The sequence below is a fragment of the Corylus avellana genome, chromosome 4 (genome assembly GCF_965113065.1).
Source record: "Corylus avellana chromosome 4, dhCorAvel1.hap1.2, whole genome shotgun sequence".
NCBI classification, from domain to species: Eukaryota; Viridiplantae; Streptophyta; class Magnoliopsida; order Fagales; family Betulaceae; genus Corylus; species Corylus avellana.
In genome coordinates this window covers 30,205,266-30,225,295 of record NC_142493.1, presented here as the reverse complement: position 1 = coordinate 30,225,295, position 20,030 = coordinate 30,205,266, and the positions used below count along the sequence as shown (strand labels likewise).

Sequence of the window (20,030 nt, the reverse complement as noted above, 5' to 3'; positions counted from 1 at the left end):
GCATGATTTTACCCAAGCGTACGTTATGATCATTTGGTGAGCTGAAATATTGTGTGACTACCCAACAGGTCTTTATGGTACATATTCTTTCTTGGGCTATAGTGTTCACCTCGGGAGCTAGTGTTTAATTAATTTTTATAGCTTGGACAACTTGGGAATGTAGGGCACAATTTGGTTGACACCTTTTGTGCGTAGGAACAATGGTGGGTGCGGCTGATAACCTAAGTGCAACTATATGTTGATATATACAGTTTAAATTTCCCAAGTTTCCAAACGCGCCTTATTATATTAATTCTATTCAAAATAACCATATAACCATATATATATATATATATATAGAGAGAGAGAGAGAGAGAGAGAGAGAGAGAGAGATACTGTGGGTGGAATTAAGTTGATCACCAACACATGACAATATGTGGGAGAAACTTGGATAGATGGCTAAAACTTTTGACCCTTTCACTTTCACGGGTTGTAAGTCTTCAACCCAGTTGAGTCGTTGGCTCATTTCTTGTATTTTCTTTTCTGCTTTGATTTCAGGTTGACGTACTCAACCACTAAACTTGTGTGATAAGTTTGGTTTTGATCAATTAATTATATTATACTAATTACTATATATATTCTTTGCAAATGGGTTGGACTAGTATGCATTGGTTGGTGGTTGGTAAGTTCAATTCAGGTTATCAAGTATTAATTAGACCAAAAAATAGAATAAAATAAACCAGTTTTCTGGCTTGCGTACGTAAGGGATCCTAGTATTTCAAAAATAAGTGGACGGTAGTATTTCAAAAAAAAAAAAAAAAAAAAAAAAAAAAAGAAAGAAAAGGTGGACACTGGACAGCCAGACAGACAGGCATTGATCTGGCAGATTCTGAGGCTGGGAAACGTATGTATACTAGGAACCAATATTTCTGAAAAAGAGGAAAAAAAGAAAAGGCATATGCATATTCTGATTAACACACATTTGGGAGTTGCATGCTGCATCTTACCTAATTCAATTCCAGCTTCACATATTGTAGTGTGTATAATTAACAAGTGAAAAATACAGGCAGCTAAGAAATCCAGCCATCTAAATGTTAAGTTCAGTATGTTTGTTTCGACGATGTAAAATGTTTTCTGTTGAAAAATGTTGTTAATTGAAATTGTTTATACTTTTGATAATTTAAGTTAAGGTAATGTTTGTTTTCGTGTAAAACATTTTTTGACGTTTGGCTCGTATAGGAAATTAGTAAGTATTTTTTATATTTTTATTCAATTATATTAACCTATAAATATCAATTTTGATTCGCAATATAAAAATATTAATATAAAAAAATTCAAGAGGTTTGGTTGAGACTACCACATTAGCATTGTAAGATAGTTGTTAGATAAGAATATGATTTCTAGCTAGCATTACTCTTTCATTAATTTCATATAATATGAGGAGTTGCAAGGAAGAGAGAGACAACGAAGAAGAGAGCGTATATGAATGTATAGAAAGCATTCAGGAGTGGGATTGAGATTCATATATATCAATTGTTTGTTCACATTTCTTAAAATTTGGGCAGGCACTTATGATAGGGTACTTGTGAAGCCCTGGGGCAAGTGTTTGGATAGCCTGAGACTTATTCGGGCAAGTAGACCTCATAAAGGATCAATTCTCTCACAATTGTCTGCTCGAAAAGTGTGTTAGAGAGCTGCAAAAAATAGTTTGTACAAATGAGAAGCATTAAGATTATTTTCCTTAATCAAGTGAAATCATTTTTAGGTTGAATAATATTTTGGGTAACACCCAATACTTAAAAAAATAAAAAAATAAAAAAATAAATTTATATTACAACATGCTATATATATATATATATATATAAACATTCCATACTCATTCATTGATAAAAGGTCACGAGCAAAAACTCTTATAAATAGAGCAAAAAAAACTCTAAAAGCAAATCATCGCCGAAGCTAAAGTTACAGACGTCAACAACATACCAATCAACCATAACAAAAAACATCCGCTAACCCATGACTATACATCGGGTTTAATATCATATCTGCACCAAACATACACCATTCAATGCATATATATGTAGCGCTTATTCCTCAGCCTTGAGAGCAAAACCCCCATGCCGAAACTTATTATCCTAAACCCGAAAAGCCAGAATAACGTTCACATCCACAACTCAAAAGTTCTGAACAAAAATATCACAACATGCTATAGAGAGCATAGAGGGGTTGAAGTGTGCATGCCATAATTAAGCTCCATCAGATCCCCATCTACAGCTAATTTTATGGAGGAGATCGGACGTACGTACGATGCACCTGAAGTAACAGTTTAATAACTAGCTACTAAATAGATATCATATTTTAATTTAATTTAAAGATTATTATTTACGAAATTATAGAATCAGCAAGTGTTTTAACTCTTAAGGTGTGAATCTAATTTGTTAGCTAGAAGTTTTTCACGTCAAATTTAATAAGGGTGGGGTCGTTTTTTAGATATGCCATAATGACAATGAAGTACGTAGTCACTTCAATTTATAACTCAACTAAAAAGATTATATTTATTGAAGAAATTTTATTTTTCTAAATTAAAACCTAGCTAATTAATGTGAAAATCTGTCGGTTGCTATCATATAAATTCAGTATCTAATGGGGGATAACTTGAATTGGATTATTAACCGTACCTTTCAATGATAGGAACATTTGGATCATATAACATGCAAATTAAAAGCTTAGAGTTGGGCAAATTAATAAAAATCTATACGGCTAAAGAATCCATGGAAGAGGAGTTTTACAAAGCTCTACATAGTATTAAAATAAATTGGGATGTAGCGATAAATAAAATTAAGAAGCAGATGAACGTATGAATCATTCTTAGATGGAATCTGTAGAGCAAAAAGTGTGGTTAAGGTGTGGGCATCGCAAAAGTTCGTAAAATTTTGCAGAGATCTAAAGCTCCAACGTGTCATGATGATTGAGAGAGATACATTAGAAATAGTACACGCTATGTGAAGGGATGGACGTTGTTGGAGCAAGTGATAGAGGATGCAAAAACTATGCTGCATGCAAATAGGGATATGGACGAAACGGCTCACTAGTGAAAGCAGCAATTCTCTCATTCTTAGAGCAAGTGTGGATGGAAGAATATATATATATATATATATATATATATATATATATATATATTGTATTTATTTGAAATATAATACTTTCTATTAGATTTCTTTGAACACAACGTTTTGGGTTTTGACTCCCATATATAAATCAATGAGAGAAATTATCCTTTATTTATAGTAAACCCACATGCAATTCATGAGTTATTACACGTTACAATACACTTATTAAAACTTTAAACCTCAACAATTTTCCATTATACGTTACAAACTCTTCTACTTCAAGTAGTGATTTGTATTTCACGTAACTTCTCATTATTACTATAACTCCTATGACTTTTGTATAGTTTTCTCTGAATATTCTTCTTATCCTTCAAGAATTTGTACTTCCTTGATTTCAATGGAAGTATGTCCAAAATATATATATATATATATATATATATATATATATATATATATTGTTATGAGACTTACAAAATGACCTGTTAACTTGTTCTGAAAATAATAAACATGTAAGCCGTGCCGCAATGGGTTTTTTTTTTTTTTTGGGGGGGGGGGGTCATTTCTGGGTGTCAAAGCTCGTGGGCATCGCGTAAAACACGAAAATTTTGAGATCATACTTCCACCTTGTTGATGCACAGTTTTCCAAAAGATGACGTGGCACGCCTGCCGAGTTTGAGTTGAACCAACTCACGAACAGTTTGACTGCACAACAAAGAAGAAAGAAGGATCGAAGTGACCGGGGGTGAGCCGGCGTGGGCACTCCGATGCCTAAGTCAGAATGGGAAAGGATATTTGTAACAACTATAGAGCTCAAATTATGAGAGTTGTGATTACCTTTGCTTTGATCATATGACTTGTATTTATAGGCATTGGAGGGAATTTGATTTCCCACTTATTAAGGAATCTTATCCCTTGATATCGGCTGAACAAACATTTGAATGAAAAGATCATGTTTGTTAGTTCTTCCGCGATTTGAGCGACTTGAGATCAGAGGATCAACTTCGTAATCTTTTAAGATATCAGAGTTATCCCTTTTACTGCGACTTAAATGTCCTGAGTTATTCTCGGACTTTATGGTCTCGGCTAGGGGTTGCCTCGGATTGGAGGTCTCGGATCTCATGAGTAGTCCTCGTCTCGGATCACTTGAGAAGGTCTCGTCTCGGATCACTTGAGAAGGTCTCGTCTCGGATCACTTGTGAAGGTCTCGGGCTTGGGCCTTTTGAGCAGGTCTCGGACTTGGGCCTTTTGAGCAGGTCTCGGACTTGGGCCTTTTGAGCAGGTCTCGGACTTGGGCCTCTTCTGGCTGGGCCCAAGGACTGCTCAATAAATGATAAGCTAGTTCATGACCCAACAGTTACCCCCCAATTTCGAAGTTTGTAGAACTAAAGAAATTTCATGTCTTGATGGAATGAACCGAGGCCAGCTTTTCTTAAGAGAGATTCCAAGACAGTCAACGTCTTTCCGACTCCGTCCCGGATAATAAGGCGGCAAAATTTGAAATTTAAACTTCAGATTCAAAATTTAAATTTCAAATCTTGGAGAGTACATTCAAATTCAAATTTCAAATATTAGGGGGAATTTTGACTCTCGACATTCCAGGTGTCGGTTGAAATTCCGAGACCCTATCGCTTCATTAATGCTGGCTCACACGTGTCATCTACAGGCGGCGTCGGTTGAGCTTCCGAGGCCCCGTCGCCTCATTTAAGGCTGGCTTTTACACGTGTCATCTGCAGGCGGTGTCGGTTGAGCTTCCGAGGCCCTGTTTCACATGGCGCTTTTAATGCACACGTGTCCGAGGCGGTCTTATTTATAGGACAGTATCTTCTCTTTTTCCATTCTTTCTATCCTCCGCAGCAGCTTCTAGCTTTTCTGTTTCCTTCTTTATCCTTCGAGAACTCTTTTCGTTTTCATAAACCATGTCTGGAGATGAGGGATCAGGGTCTGATGGCCTCGGCGACAACACCTACCCAGCCTGTTGGCGGCCATTGTTAACTAAGGCTGATGAAGCCAGAATTCGGGAGGAGTGTTTTATCCCCAAATCCGTGAAGCTGCGATTCGATGATGAACGGATAGGTGCAATAGTGCGTTCTGATGCGCACGAAGTTTGTCTGTACGAGACGATGTTCCGTGCTGGTTTTCGCTTACCCATTCCGCCGACCATTCGAGAGTTACTGAGCTATCTGAATCTAGCTCCCCATCAGATTGTGCCCAACGCATGGAGACTTATCCATGCCTGCGTGTTGCTTTGGCCTCTGGCACTCGGACCGGGGCATCATCTCACAGCCCGGGAATTTTTGTGGGTATATCGCCTTCAAAAGAACCCAAAGTGTGATGGTTTATACAATTTCCAGTCACGAAGGGGGAAATTCGTTCACGTAGATGGTAAATATTCCAGCAACCATGCGTGGAAGGGAAAGTACTTTTTTGCAACAGGGAGGTGGGAATTTCATCCTACCGAAGTTGCCCAGGGTCCGAGAGTGCCTCGGGAAACCAGTGTTCCTGCAGCGAACGCTTCTAAAGAGCCAGCCCTTACCGATGACGAACAACAGCGTGTAAATAAAGTTTTAAGGTGGACTCAAAGACACGAGAATTTACTAAGCTATTCATTGCTAATGAATACGGCCTCGCAAGGAGGGGGCCTCGTCAGATTGGAAAAAGGCAATGGCGGAGGTAAGAAGGGACCTGTTTCCGCGGTTGTCCGAGACCCAAAGGTTCCTGCCTTAGACCCTCCAGCGGCCAACACCCGAGGAGCTACCCCGCGGAAGACCAGGCTTGATAAAGGTAAAGGAAAACTGGTCGAGTCACCCAAGCAGAAGAATCCTCCACTTCAAACTGGGGGGGCTCTAAGAATTAGTGGGAGAGTGGATCCTCCTGGTGCTGCACAATTTCGAACTACAGGGCCTTTGAAAATGGCCACAAAACCTAACCCTCCAACCCGGGCAGCTAGGGCTCTACACTTGGTTGACGAGCCTGAGGGATTAGGAGAACCTGAAGCTCCTCACCCTAAAAAGAGGAAGCTGGTGAGAGCAGCAGAAGTGAAGGTACAGGATCAGTTTGCTAGCTTGCTAGCTGCTAGGCGAAAGGCTGCTCCTGGACCTGTGGTGAAGTCAGTTGCAGAGGTTGAGGCCTTTCTGGCCAACGAGCCTGTTCCTGCACGTCCATTAAATGCCACTCCTTTGGCCTCGGATGGCCTCGAGGCTAAGAATGCCATTCCCATCCAATCTCTCTTGCTCCAACCCCTGGGATCCAATATCCAACACATTTTGGATGATATAGAGTTGGTGGAGCATTCGGATGGCTCCGTAGAGATGGTGTGTGAGAGGACCAAGGGGTCATCTGCAGCTGTCGAAGGAGCTAAACCTCTTTCCCCTGTTGACGAGGCTGAACCGGAAGTCCACGCACCTCCATCTACTAGGGCTCGGACGCCGACTCCTGTCGAGAAGGTTACCGAGAAGGCATCGGCTAAAGAGACGGAACCTACTGCCGAGACCTCATCTTCTTCCGCCTCGGCTATTAGGCCTCAAGGAGTAGACTGGACTGTTGGCGGACGTCTGGCAGATTTTAGCGGTGATTTGAAGGGTAATCCCTTCTTGGCACTGGTAAATTTAATTCCGCACGAGAGCCTTACCATGGAACGCGACATCTCTGCTCAAGGCATGACAGAGCAGATGATTTATTTTCAACTTACTGTAAGTATACTACCTCTTTTTTCTTTTTACTCTATGCATAAACATACTGACAGAATCTTTGCCACAGGCTATTATGAGGTCGTTGGTTTGGTACTGCTATTTCCGGAAGGTAACCCAGGAATCGACCAACAAGACCGACATGCTCCAAGGCTTAATCACTGACCTGGAAGCCGAAAATACCAGGCTAAAGGAGGTAGTGGCTAAGCAAGATGAGGAACTATTGCTCTCGGGCCAACAGCAGTCAATAATGCAGGCCGAAACATCCGAGATGGCTGCGGCTCGGACAAGGGCTGAGTCTGAGGCTGCGGAGTTTGCGGCCGAGATTAGGGGTCTTCGGGCTGAAATAAGCCGACTCCAGGAGGACAACTCCATTATAAGAGAAGATCGGAACCAATTGGAGGAAAGGCATTCGAGCGTCTCGGATCAACTGGAATTGGCTCGGGCTGAAATTCTGGAGCAGAAAACCTTGGTGGCAAAAACAAATGACGCCAAAGTGATTGCTGAGGAGAAACTGAAGTTCTTCAAGGGCAAATACGCTCAGGTCAAAGCTCGATTGAAGGAGGCTAAGAGCCAAGTTGCCAGCTATTTGCGCCAGCTATCCTTTGCTTCATGGGTCCGAAACTCTGCCTGGGCTGACGGACTCATTCTTGGCTTTGAAACCTTTCGAGCATGGGCTAAGGACTCGACCCGAAAAATAGATCTTGACAGGATAAAGATCGAGGACATCCCTTGCTCGGACGCAGCTATGGCTCAACTCGTAAACCTAGGCCAAGAACAAATGCCTGACGCCGCAGGAATAAAAGAATTTTTCTTCGACCCCTTCTCGGCTCAACATCGCCAAGGTGCCGAGTCTGATCCAGATGACACCCAGTCCGAGGCCGTTTCTGCTGAGTCCGGCTCTGCCGAGGCCCCCGATGCTAATCTTGCTTCTGCCCCTAAGGCAAAATAGTGTAACACCATATAATAGCTCTTTGTATATACCTCAAGTTTCTTAATTAATGAAACAAGTTTTTGTGTTTATATGAGTTTCGGAATAACTTTTATTGGTTTGTTACCCAAGGTAGTTAGGGATTTTATATTTCTCCGAGTTATATCTTGGAGATTTCAAATTAATTTTAATTATACTACCTCGTAATATTTGATTGTTACTCTGAGTTAAGTCTTGGAGAGTTTGTTTGCTACTCCGAGTTTAGGTCTCGGAGAATTTGTTTGCTACTCCGAGTTTAGGTCTCGGAGAGTTTGATTGCTTATCCGAGTTGGGTCTCGGAAAGTTCAATTACTTCTCCGAGTTGGGTCTCGGAAAGTTCAATTACTTCTCCGAGTTGGGTCTCGGAAAGTTCAATTACTTATCCGAGTTGGTAATTTAATTTGTACATATGTACCTTGTATACTGCATAACTCCGAGATGCTTTTATTCATTGAAATGAAAATAATGAAATGGCAAATAAATCACATATCACTGTGTTTAGACATAATACTTTTTAAGGTGCTCAGCGTTCCAAGGCCTTGGTAAAACCTTACCTCTGGAATCTTCCAAGTGGTACGCTCCAGCTCGTTTGCACTCAATCACCTTATAAGGTCCTTCCCAATTAGGAGTTAGCTTTCCCTCAGCTGGGTCCTTGGTTGCGAGAGTAGTCTTACGTAGGACCAGATCTCCAATTTTGAAGGTTCGAGGCTTGACCTTCTTGTTGAAATACCGAGTCACCCTTGCCTGGTATGCTGCCATAGCCACCTGGGCTCGATCCCGCTTTTCTTGAAGCAAGTCCAAATGCAGTTGTAAACCCTCGTCATTAGTCTCGGATCGGAAGGTCTCTACACGATAGCTGCCTGAGCCTATCTCGGCTGGAATGACTGCTTCAGTTCCGAATGCTAAGGCATATGGTGTTTCTTCGGTTGGAATTCGCTTGGTTGTTCGGTATGCCCACAAAACTTCTGGAAGGTCTTCTGCCCAGTTTCCTTTCCGATCACCCAGCTTCTTTTTCAAAATTTTGAAGATAGTCTTGTTGGTAGCCTCCACCTGTCCATTAGCCTGGGGGTGCCCTGGAGACGAGTAATAATTCCTTATTTGGAGTTGGGCACACCAAGCTCGGAATGAGTCGCAATCGAACTGCTTGCCATTATCTGTGACAAAAGCATGAGGAATACCATACCGGCATATGATGCTCTTCCATAAAAATCGCTCAATTGCCTTAGCTGTGATATGCACTAAGGCTTCGACCTCTGCCCATTTAGTGAAATAATCCACAGCAACAACAGCAAATCTTAAACCTCCTTTGCTCCGAGGCAATGGTCCTACTATATCTACCCCCCATTGAGAAAATGGCCAAGGTGAAGAGATTGCACTCAAGTCTTCCGGAGGTTGATGAGTTATATTACCGAACCGTTGGCATTTGTCACAATGTTTGACTAATTCTGCCGAGTCCCTGCTCATGTTGGGCCAATAGAAACCCGCTCGGACTGCTTTATGCGCCAACATTCTAGCCCCCGCATGGCTTCCGCAAATCCCTTCGTGGATTTCTCTAAGGATATAGCTCCCTTCTTCTTTTGAAACGCACTTCAAAAGTGGTAACATGAAACCCCTCTTGTAAAGGATTCCATTTACCATTGTAAACCTTCCTGCTCTTATCTTCAACCGGGTAGCAAGCTTTTTATCTGAAGGAAGTACTCCTCTTTCCAGGTATTCTACGATTTCATGTTGCCAATTAGGCATGGTCTCGGCTGTAGAGACCGACACCGTCTCGGTAACCGATGACTGTAGAAGAATTTGGATAGGAGTCTCGGTTGTGACCTCTCCATTAGCAGTTGAGGCTATTCGGGCCAATTGGTCTGCTTTTTCATTCTCTGGTCTCGGAATTTTCACAATATCAAATTTGCTGAACAATGTTTGCAAATCCTGTACTTTGGCTAAGTACAACTTCATCTTGTCTCCCTTGGCTTCGAATTCTCCTCTAATGTGCCCTACAACAACCTGGGAGTCACTCCGTATTTCGACAATTTTGGCTCCCATTTCAAGAGCTAAACCGAGTCCTGCCAAGACTGCCTCGTACTCGGCCTCATTATTCGTCGTCTTGAACTTCAACTTCAATGCACTACATAACTCTTCCCCATCGGGAGTAATCATGACTATCCCTGCTCCACCATGCTTCTTCGTAGATGATCCATCCACATAAACTACCCAGGTTTCATCACTTGGCCAGCTGGTGATGTCTGGCAAATTAGTGAATTCTGCTAGAAAATCAGCCAGTGCCTGGCCTTTGAGGGAATTTCGAGGGAGAAACTCAATATCGAATTCTCCTAGCTCAATGGCCCAGTTAGCTAATCTTCCCGACAGATCTAGCTTTCTTAGTACTTTCTTTAATGGGTATTCAGTCAACACTCGGATAGTATGAGCTTGGAAGTAGGGTCGGAGCTTCCTGGATGCTATAATTAAGGCAAAAGCCAGTTTTTCCATCTGGGGATACCTTTCTTCAGCGCCCCTCAAAGCTCTGCTTGTGAAGTATACAGGCTTTTGAATTCCTTCCTCTTCTCGGATTAATGCCGCACTAACTGCCGTTTGAGACACAGCTAAATACAAATATAGCACCTCCCCTGCCTTTGTCTGGCTCAGCAAAGGAGGGCTCACCAGATATTTTTTCAGCTGTCCGAAGGCTTCTTCACATTCGTCTGTCCATTCAAAAGCCTTTCGCAAGACTTTGAAAAACGGAAGACACTTATCGGTCGACCGTGATATGAACCGATTTAGTGCCGCTACCCTTCCTGTCAATTGCTGGAGCTGCTTCAAGTTTTTCAGAGATTGCATATCCAAGACAGCTTGTATTTTTTCAGGATTGGCCTCTATTCCTCGGCTGGATACCATGTAACCGAGGAACTTTCCTGATGAAACTCCGAATGCACACTTTGAGGGATTCAACTTCATCCCATACTTCTTCAAGGTTGTGAACGTCTCTTGCAGGTCGAGTGCGTGGTCCTGTGGCAGCACGCTCTTGACTAGCATGTCATCAACGTATACTTCCATATTGCGTCCGATCTGGTCTCGAAACATCTTGTTTACCAGCCTCTGGTATGTCGCCCCTGCGTTCTTCAAACCAAAGGGCATGACCTTATAACAGTACAAACCTCGGTCAGTTATGAACGCAGTTTTTTCACGGTCCTCTGGATGCATATATATCTGGTTGTAACCAGAGAAGGCATCCATGAAGCTAAGTAATCCATATCCAGCTGTTGAGTCCACCAATGCATCAATACGAGGTAATGGAAAACTGTCTTTTGGGCAGGCTTTATTGAGGTCAGTGAAATCCACGCACATCCTCCACTTCCCATTGGACTTTTTGACCAATACTACATTAGCCAACCAATCGGGATAATATACTTCTTCAATGAAACGGGCCTTGAGAAGCTTCTCTACTTCCTCTGCTATGGCCACATTCCGTTCAGGGGCGAATTTTCTTCTTTTCTGCTTTACTGGTTTCACACTTGGATCGACATTTAGCTGGTGGATGATGTCTTCAGGGTCAATTCCTGGCATGTCTTCGTGGGTCCACGCAAAAACTTCTAAATTCCTTCTTAGGAAGATGGTGAGACCGTCTCGGATTGTGGGACTGAGCTGCGTCCCAATCTTCAAAGTCTTGTCTTCACTTATCACCACATCCTCCAAAGGTTCAGCTGGTTCCCCCTTTGGGTCATTCCTGTTATTCCCACCTACCGTACCAATTACAATAGGAGTCGGATCCGAGACCTTCTTGAGAGACGTATTGTAACATCTTCTTGCCTGGGTCTGATCTCCCTTCACCTCTCCGACTCCGTCCTCTGTTGGGAACTTCATCATCAAGTGGTATGTCGAAGTTACGGCCTTTAACTTATTCAAAGCAGGTCTACCGATAATGGCATTGTAGGCACCTGGTCGGTCAATAACCAGAAAATCTACCATCACAGTTTTCTGCTTAGGTGCTGTTCCTGCCGTGACAGGAAGTGAAATAAGACCAACTGGCTGGACCTGCTCTCCTGCAAATCCAACCAGGGGAGAGCTAAATGGTATGACCCTATCTCGATCGATACCCATTTGCTGAAAAACTGGCCAGTACAATATATCAGCTGAGCTTCCATTATCCACTAGAATTCTGTGGATCATGTGGTTGGCCACTGTTACAGTTACGACTAGCGGATCATCATGGGGTTGCATTACCCCCCTTGCGTCCTCTTCAGAGAAAGAAAGGATCAATGAATCCTTTTTTGCAACTTTGGACAGTCTCTGCACTGTGAAGACCTCCTCGGTATGTGTTTTCCTAGCATGGGCTTTCCTGGCCGAATTAGACTGTCCTCCACCAGCTATTCCTCCGGCAATAGTATGAATTTCTCCTACTACTCTTTGATCCCGAGGGGGTCTCGGATCTTCTCTAGGACCATCGTCCCGATCACGTCTCGGCTCCTGTGCCCTTTCAACTCGGTTTCCATCTAATAGGAGAGGTTGTTGATGCACTGCGCCTTGGTTCCTCTCCCCTGCTAGGAATCTTACCAGCCTTCCGTTTCTGATGAAAGTTTCGATTTCCTGTCGCAAGGTTATACAGTCTTCCGTCAAATGGCCGTGATCATTGTGGTACTCGCAGAACTTCGTCCGATCTCGCTTCCTCGGATCACCCCGCAACTTATTTGGCCATCTGAAAGCTGGATCTCTTCTGATTTCCATAAACACTTCATTGACCCTGGTATTCAAAGGTGTGAACCTTCGATCTTCACGTCGCCGGGGTTCCGACTTTGGGACTGATGGTACAGTCTTCTTTACTACTCTCTTCTGAAACCTTTCTTCCTTCGGAGCAGATGCTACAGGTGGCTCCTTTTTGGCATCCTCTTCTTTTTTGGCGTCCTCCTTCTCCCGGTCTTCTTCCTCCTGACCTTTCGTGAGAGCTTTAATCATTTCCTCCTGATTAATATACTCCTCCGTCTTGGCAATAAACTCGGGAAGAGTTATTTCTGTCGAACTTTTTGATACTTCGGCCATTAGAGGCCCATTTGGCCTAACCCCATGCCATAACGCAGATAACACCGTTTGATCCCCCGGGTTATCCACTAGCAATTTTTCTTTATTGAACCTATGCATGAAATCTTTCAGGCTTTCCTCCTTCCCTTGACGTAAAGATAGTAAGCAAGCCGAGTGCTTTCTCCTCTTCTTGGTAGCCAGAAATTGGCTTAAAAAGAGACTTCCAAGTTCTTTGAAACTGTCTATTGACTTGGCAGGCAATCTGGCAAACCAGTCTTGAGCAACTCCTTCCAAAGTGAGAGGAAAGGTTCTGCATGCTATTTCATCCGGAAACCTGTGAAGGGAGAAGTGAACACGGACGCTTTCCATATGCTCCGAAGGGTCGCCACTACCATTAAACTCCTTGACGCGAGGCATCTTGAAGTTTTCAGGCAAAGGGAAATTTAGCACTCGATCAGTAAAAGGCAGGTCGGTGTTATCCATGAACCCCGAAGCAGGGGTTTTCTCATCCCTTGCAGCCAACTTACGGGTCAGCTCTTCGTACTTCTTCTTCAGATCCTCCATGTCAGCACTCATCTGGCCGTCATTTTGCCCATGGGGTTGTTCCTGTCGAGGCCTCGTGTGCTGGGACCTCTCCTGCTCATGGTGCTCCTCATTCTGGACAGTAGTATGATGGCTAGCTTGGACTGAACTTGCTTCTTCGTCACGGTGCGAACCAGCCGTCCGCTTTCCACGGCGAATTTCCCTTCGCCTTTCCTTTTCACGCCGTTCATCACGTCTTCTTTCTCGCTCTTGGTCCCTCTGGCTATTACGGCCCTCAGCAGCTGTGAGCCTTACAGCCAGGTCTTCATTTTGCTTCTTCAGAGCCTTCATGGATTCAGACATCTGCTTCATTAATTCGGTTAGATCGGGTGGTGGTGGTGCGTTGGAGGCTGCAGCAGTGGAACGGGTAGTCACCATTTTGGATTAGTAGCGAACTGATGAAAATCGAATTCCCACAGGCGGCGCCAAACTGTTGATGCACAGTTTTCCAAAAGATGACGTGGCACGCCTGCCGAGTTTGAGTTGAACCAACTCACGAACAGTTTGACTGCACAACAAAGAAGAAAGAAGGATCGAAGTGACCGGGGGTGAGCCGGCGTGGGCACTCCGATGCCTAAGTCAGAATGGGAAAGGATATTTGTAACAACTATAGAGCTCAAATTATGAGAGTTGTGATTACCTTTGCTTTGATCATATGACTTGTATTTATAGGCATTGGAGGGAATTTGATTTCCCACTTATTAAGGAATCTTATCCCTTGATATCGGCTGAACAAACATTTGAATGAAAAGATCATGTTTGTTAGTTCTTCCGCGATTTGAGCGACTTGAGATCAGAGGATCAACTTCGTAATCTTTTAAGATATCAGAGTTATCCCTTTTACTGCGACTTAAATGTCCTGAGTTATTCTCGGACTTTATGGTCTCGGCTAGGGGTTGCCTCGGATTGGAGGTCTCGGATCTCATGAGTAGTCCTCGTCTCGGATTACTTGAGTAGGTCTCGTCTCGGATCACTTGAGAAGGTCTCGTCTCGGATCACTTGAGAAGGTCTCGTCTCGGATCACTTGTGAAGGTCTCGGGCTTGGGCCTTTTGAGCAGGTCTCGGACTTGGGCCTTTTGAGCAGGTCTCGGACTTGGGCCTCTTCTGGCTGGGCCCAAGGACTGCTCAATAAATGATAAGCTAGTTCATGACCCAACACACCTGTCTATATATATATATAAATCTCGATTTAGTATTAAAATGCAAAAAAAAAACAAAAGAAAAATATAAAAGAAAAAACAAGGGTGTTTCCAGTTCAGAGGTTGTCCTCCACCCCCTTACTGACATTGCCAATGATCAACCAGATATCCCCAGAATGATTAATTGCTTCTTTTCTTTTTTCTTTTTTTTCTTTTTTTTTTTTTGTTTTCTCTCTCTCTCTCTCTCTCTCTCTCTCTCTTATTATTATTATTATTTTATAATAATATATAGTGGACAAAGAATTAGTTGGGATGTTTCATGTTTATCTTCCTGACCATACCCCTTCATTTAAAGCAGCATCTAGCAAACATTAATTAAGCATTGGGTACGGTCCAACCAAGCATATCTCCTAAAACATGCTTCTTTTACAATTACGTGCATTATATCTGACCACAAAAAGAACGTACATAAATAGTCCTTATTATTATTTTATAAAAGTGGTAGTAATTCCCCGTTAATCTAGAATATTTGGTGAGGATACTTGTAATTTGGAGGTGGCCATCAAAAGGAGATGGAGGGTATAATTTTGTGATAAATGTGTATGGGTAGAGAGTCTTTTCATGTTACCTGAGAGGAGAACATATGTACGTAACATGCAAGATTATAAGCACATATGTAATATACCTCAATCTCTATTTAACAAACACATATAGCTATACTACTTGAAATGCAATCCTTTCAGCTAAAAGCCGACGTACAAATTACAACTTATATATATATATATATATATATATATAGTTGTAGATTTTCTAGGGATCTGAACATTAATGGAACGCCAATTAGGATCTCTCTCGATTCATGTAAGAAATACAAGAAGTTGTACAAATTTAATATTTATTACATGTTTTATTGATGGCCATCAAAAGGAGATCACATGGAGGATATAATTTTGTGATAAATGTGTATGGGTAGAGAGTCTTTTCATGTTACCTGAGAGGAGAACATAAGTAAGTAACATGAAAGATTATAAGCACATATGCAATATGCCTCGATCTCCATTTAACAAACACATATAGCTATACTACTTGAAATGTAATCCTTTCAGCTGAAAGCCGACGTACAAATTAAAACTTATTAAATTATATATATATAGTTGTAGACTTTCTGAGGATTTGATCATTAATGGAACCCCAATTAGGATCTCTCTCGATTCATGTAAGAAATACAAGAAGTTGTACAAATTTAATATTTATTATATGTTTTATTGATGACCATCAAAAGGAGATCACATGGAGGATATAATTTTGTGATAAATGTGTATGGGTAGAGAGTCTTTTCATGTTACCTGAGAGGAGAACATATGTACGTAACATGAAAGATTATAAGCACATATGCAATATACCTCGATCTCCATTTAACAAACACATATAGCTATACTACTTGAAATGCAATCCTTTCAGCTGAAAGCCGACGTACAAATTACAACTTATATATATATAGTTGTAGACTTTCTGGGGATCTGATCATTAATGAAACCCCAATTAGGATCGCTCTCGATTCATGTAAGAAATACAAGAAGTTGTACAAATTTAATATTTATTATATGTTTTATTGATGATATAGTTACTACATTTACATTATAAGATTATTTAATGTTACTTCTTTTTAACTATAGCTATTATTTTGTTGATCAATAAAGGAAGTGGTTTCCTGATAATTGGTATGCATGCATTGGGTTACAACAAATATTTCTCTAAGATACAATAGAGCTCATAATACTTTTGTAGAGAAGCATGCTAAGATCCAGTATTAGAGATACAAATCAGTGAAAAAAATTTCCGTCAAGCTGGTGGTAACGGCCGGAGTTATGTTATGAGCATGTCGGTTTCCGCTCCTATTAATTTTGATGGCAGTCTAGCTCACTATCAAAAGAGATAAGAGAACCAGAGGTATCAGAAATAATGAGGACAATTTTCGAATTAGACAGATAAAGAATCTATCATCTATTAGTATAAACATATCCAAATTAGGAAAGAACCAGTACAAAAACATTTTGTAATGTTTTGTACTAGCTGGTTGGTAAATAAGTAGCACTTTTTGTCCCTTCATTTTCTATATCTATTCGATTTGCTAGCTAGTTGCGAAATAACTAGCACTTATTGCCATTGCAGTTTATATTCCACTTGCTAGTTGGTAAATAAACTTAAATTCTCAACTCCATCTGCAGCTTCCTTTAATTATGTTATGTTTGAAGCATGGAGTTCATTTATACTTCAATATTCTAACCAGCGTTCTATCATTCAGATTTTCAATCGTATAAAAAATTAACAGCTTTAATTTGGAGGCATGCATACAAATACATCCAAAAAAAAACATATTTTGTTGCGTCGTTAGAATATTGGTTCAAAGGTGTTCTTGGGGTTGATAGATGTAATAAAATGAAGAAAAAATTGAAATCAATCCTTAACAAATTATATGATCACTACAACTCTAGAGAGAGTTCATTTCAAGTTCCACATAGTATTGGATTGCTTCAAGGTTCCTCAATGAAAATAGAAGAAAGTGAGAATGCTAACCTCTACTTCATTAATAGGTTTCATAAGTACTTAACTTCTAAAAGTGATATTGAAAACAAATCGGAGATGGATCGATATTTGATGGAGGATGTTGAAAAAGCAAATGCGAATTTTGATATTTTAAATTGGTGGAAGGTGAACTCAACCAAATTTCCAATAGTTGCCAAAATAGCACGAGATGTGTTGGCTATTCCCATTACAACAATTGCTTCAAAGTCGGCTTTTAGTACCGGAGGACGTGTGTTGGATCCTGTTTCGAAGTTCATTGGCCCCAAGTGCGGTTGAAGCATTGATATGTTCACAAAATTAGTTAAGATCAAAGCTCCTAAGTTCTAACTTAGATATGGTTGATGATGCTGAAAGTTATAAGCTCGATTTAGGTCAGTTTTTCATCATTTATTCATTTTAGTTTGCTTAATATATTTTGCTATTTACAAATTTCATTTATCGGTTTCAATTGATATTGTAATGTGTTTTTTTTTTTTTTTTTTCATTCTTTGTAAAAGTAACTTTGAAGAACATCAGCATTTTACTTGGGGATGATTAGTGACTTGAAGTTGAAGTTGCATTCTGAATGATTGGTCATTTTACTTTAAATTGCATTTTGTTGGGTTTTGTTGCTTTTAGTTTGAAGTAATGAATTTTTGTTGTTGCTTTGATGTAACTATAAACTATGGGTGTTAAGTAATTTTTCGGTTTGTGTTTTTTCCTCATCTTTTTGAAGTTACTTGAGGATGATTAGTGACTTGAAGTTGAAGTTGCATTATGGATGATTAGTCTACTTGAAGTTGCATTTTGTTGGGTTTTGTTGCCTTTAGTTTGAAGAAATAAATTTTTATTGTTGCTTTGATGTAACTATAAACTATGGGTGTTAAGTAATTTTTCGGTTTGTTTTTTTCCTCATCCTTTTGAAGTTACTTGAGGATGATTAATGACTTGAAGTTGAAGTTGCATTCTAGACTTGAAGTTGAAGTTGCATTATGGATGATTAGTCATTTTACTTGAAGTTGCATTTTGTTGGGTTTTGTTGCTTTTAAATTGAAATAATGAATTTTTGTTGTTGCTTTGATGTAACTATAAACTATGGGTGTTAAGTAATTTTTCGGTTTGTTTTTTCCCTCATCTTTTTGATAAAAAAAGAAAGCTAACCATATTTTTATGAAAGCCAAAATATCATTTTATGAAAGATTGAAAGCCCAAAAAAAGAAGCCAAAATATTATTATAAGTGTAGCCTTTTAGGCTAAGGCCCAACAAAAAGCCCATATTCGTTCAAAAATAATTAAAAAAGCCCATATAGGTGTGGCATTTTGGGCCTAGCCCAAAAAATTGAATAAAGTAAATTACAAAAATGCCATGCCAATAAACCCGACCTGACCCGCAAACCCGCACCTATTTAACCCGCACGCAAATACCCGACCCGCGTGAATCTTGGTCATTGGGCTCGGGTGGCGGGTTGAAAAATCCCAAACCCGCAAGGTGCGGGGCGGGTGGGAAAAAACCCAATACCCGCCCCGACCCGTGCCCAGCCCTAGATCCAGTATTAGAGATACATAACAGTGGAAAAAATGTCTATCAAGCTGGTGGTAATGGCCGGTGAATTATGTTGTGAGCATGTCGGTTTGCGCTTCTATTAATTTTGATGGCAGTCCCGCTATCAAAAAAGATAAGAGGACCAAAGGTATCAGAAATAATGAGGACAATTTTCGAATTAGACAGATAAAAGAATCTATCATCTCTTAGTATAAACATATCCAAATTAGGAAAGAAGTTTTTGTACTATATTAATATTGTACTAGCTGGTTGGTAAATAAGTAGCAGTTTTTGTCCTTTCATTTTCTATATCTATTCGATTTGCTAGCTAGTTGCGAAATAACTAGCACTTATTGCCATTGCAGTTTATATTCCACTTGCTAGTGGGTAAATAAACTTAAATTCTCAACTCCATCTGCAGTTTCCTTTAATTATGTTATGTTTGAAGCATGGAGTTCATTTTTACTTCAATATTCTAACCAGCGTTCTATCATTCAGATTTTCAGATCGTATAAAAAATTAATAGCTTTAATTTGGAGACTTGCATACAAATACATCCAAAAAAAACATATTTTATTGCGTTAGAGAATTAATATTTCCGGGTTATGTGACAGCACCAATGAGTTTAAGCTAATCTCAATCCTAGTGTGGTTGTGGTCCTAATAAGATGAACATTTTAGCTCAAAAAGAAAAAAGAGATGAACATTTTGATAGAGGAAATGCAAGTTTATATGCCAAATTTTAAATAAATTAAAATGGTGGGCTACATATATAATTAACTAAAGCTAATTCTAAACCAACATGGTGGTAGAAAATTCAACCATCATGAATGAAAGGAAGGATTGTTTTGGGTTGGCCAAATGAGGCAACTTCTTAAATGATAACAAAATATGAAAAGCATGAGCATTCATAATTAGCTCAACTCATCTGAAACTGATCTTGTGCACAAACCTTACTCAACATTTTTTTTCTTCTTTTAATAATTATTTGAGAAATATATTAAGTTAATTAAGCTTGAAAATATACTCGACCTTGCTCAACTACAAAGAAGGAGAAAGAGAGAGCCAATCAAGCATTTATTGTGGCTCGTTGGAATCTCTCAAATTAAAAACTAGAGCCTAGGGTTGGGTATTGATTAAATCAGTGTTGATAAACCTATTTTCACTTACCAAACTGACCAAGTCAGTTAAATTGGTTAATTAACCGACTTTATATCGATATATATATTAATTTCGACAAAAATGGATCTATTTAGTAAAAATCCTTTAAAAAAATCATTTTGTCAACTATTTCTCTAAAAAAAGAAAAAAAAAAAAAAAAAAAAAAAAACCAAAAGGTTTTTTGGGGAAGCTTGAAAATAAGGCTTCCATTGGTAATTAAAGATATTCGACAAGCTTCGTAGATAGGAAATTCTTGTTACTATCTAAAACGCTACCTAAATTCTTGTTC

General features: G+C 40.2%; 1 protein-coding gene across 1 annotated transcript; it reads right to left on the bottom strand.

The window, feature by feature from the left end:
- Window positions 1-8,243: 8,243 nt before the first annotated feature.
- LOC148586600 (uncharacterized) lies at window positions 8,244-13,712 on the bottom strand. The gene has a single exon (XM_088515703.1). The coding sequence runs from the start codon at window positions 13,710-13,712 to the stop codon at window positions 8,244-8,246; it is 5,469 nt and encodes a 1,822-aa protein (XP_088371829.1).
- Window positions 13,713-20,030: the final 6,318 nt, after the last annotated feature.

Bases quoted from the DNA above. Each gene is read 5' to 3' on its own strand.
- LOC148586600 (XM_088515703.1), bottom strand. From the start codon at position 13,712: ATGGTGACTACCCGTTCCACTGCTGCAGCCTCCAACGCACCACCACCA.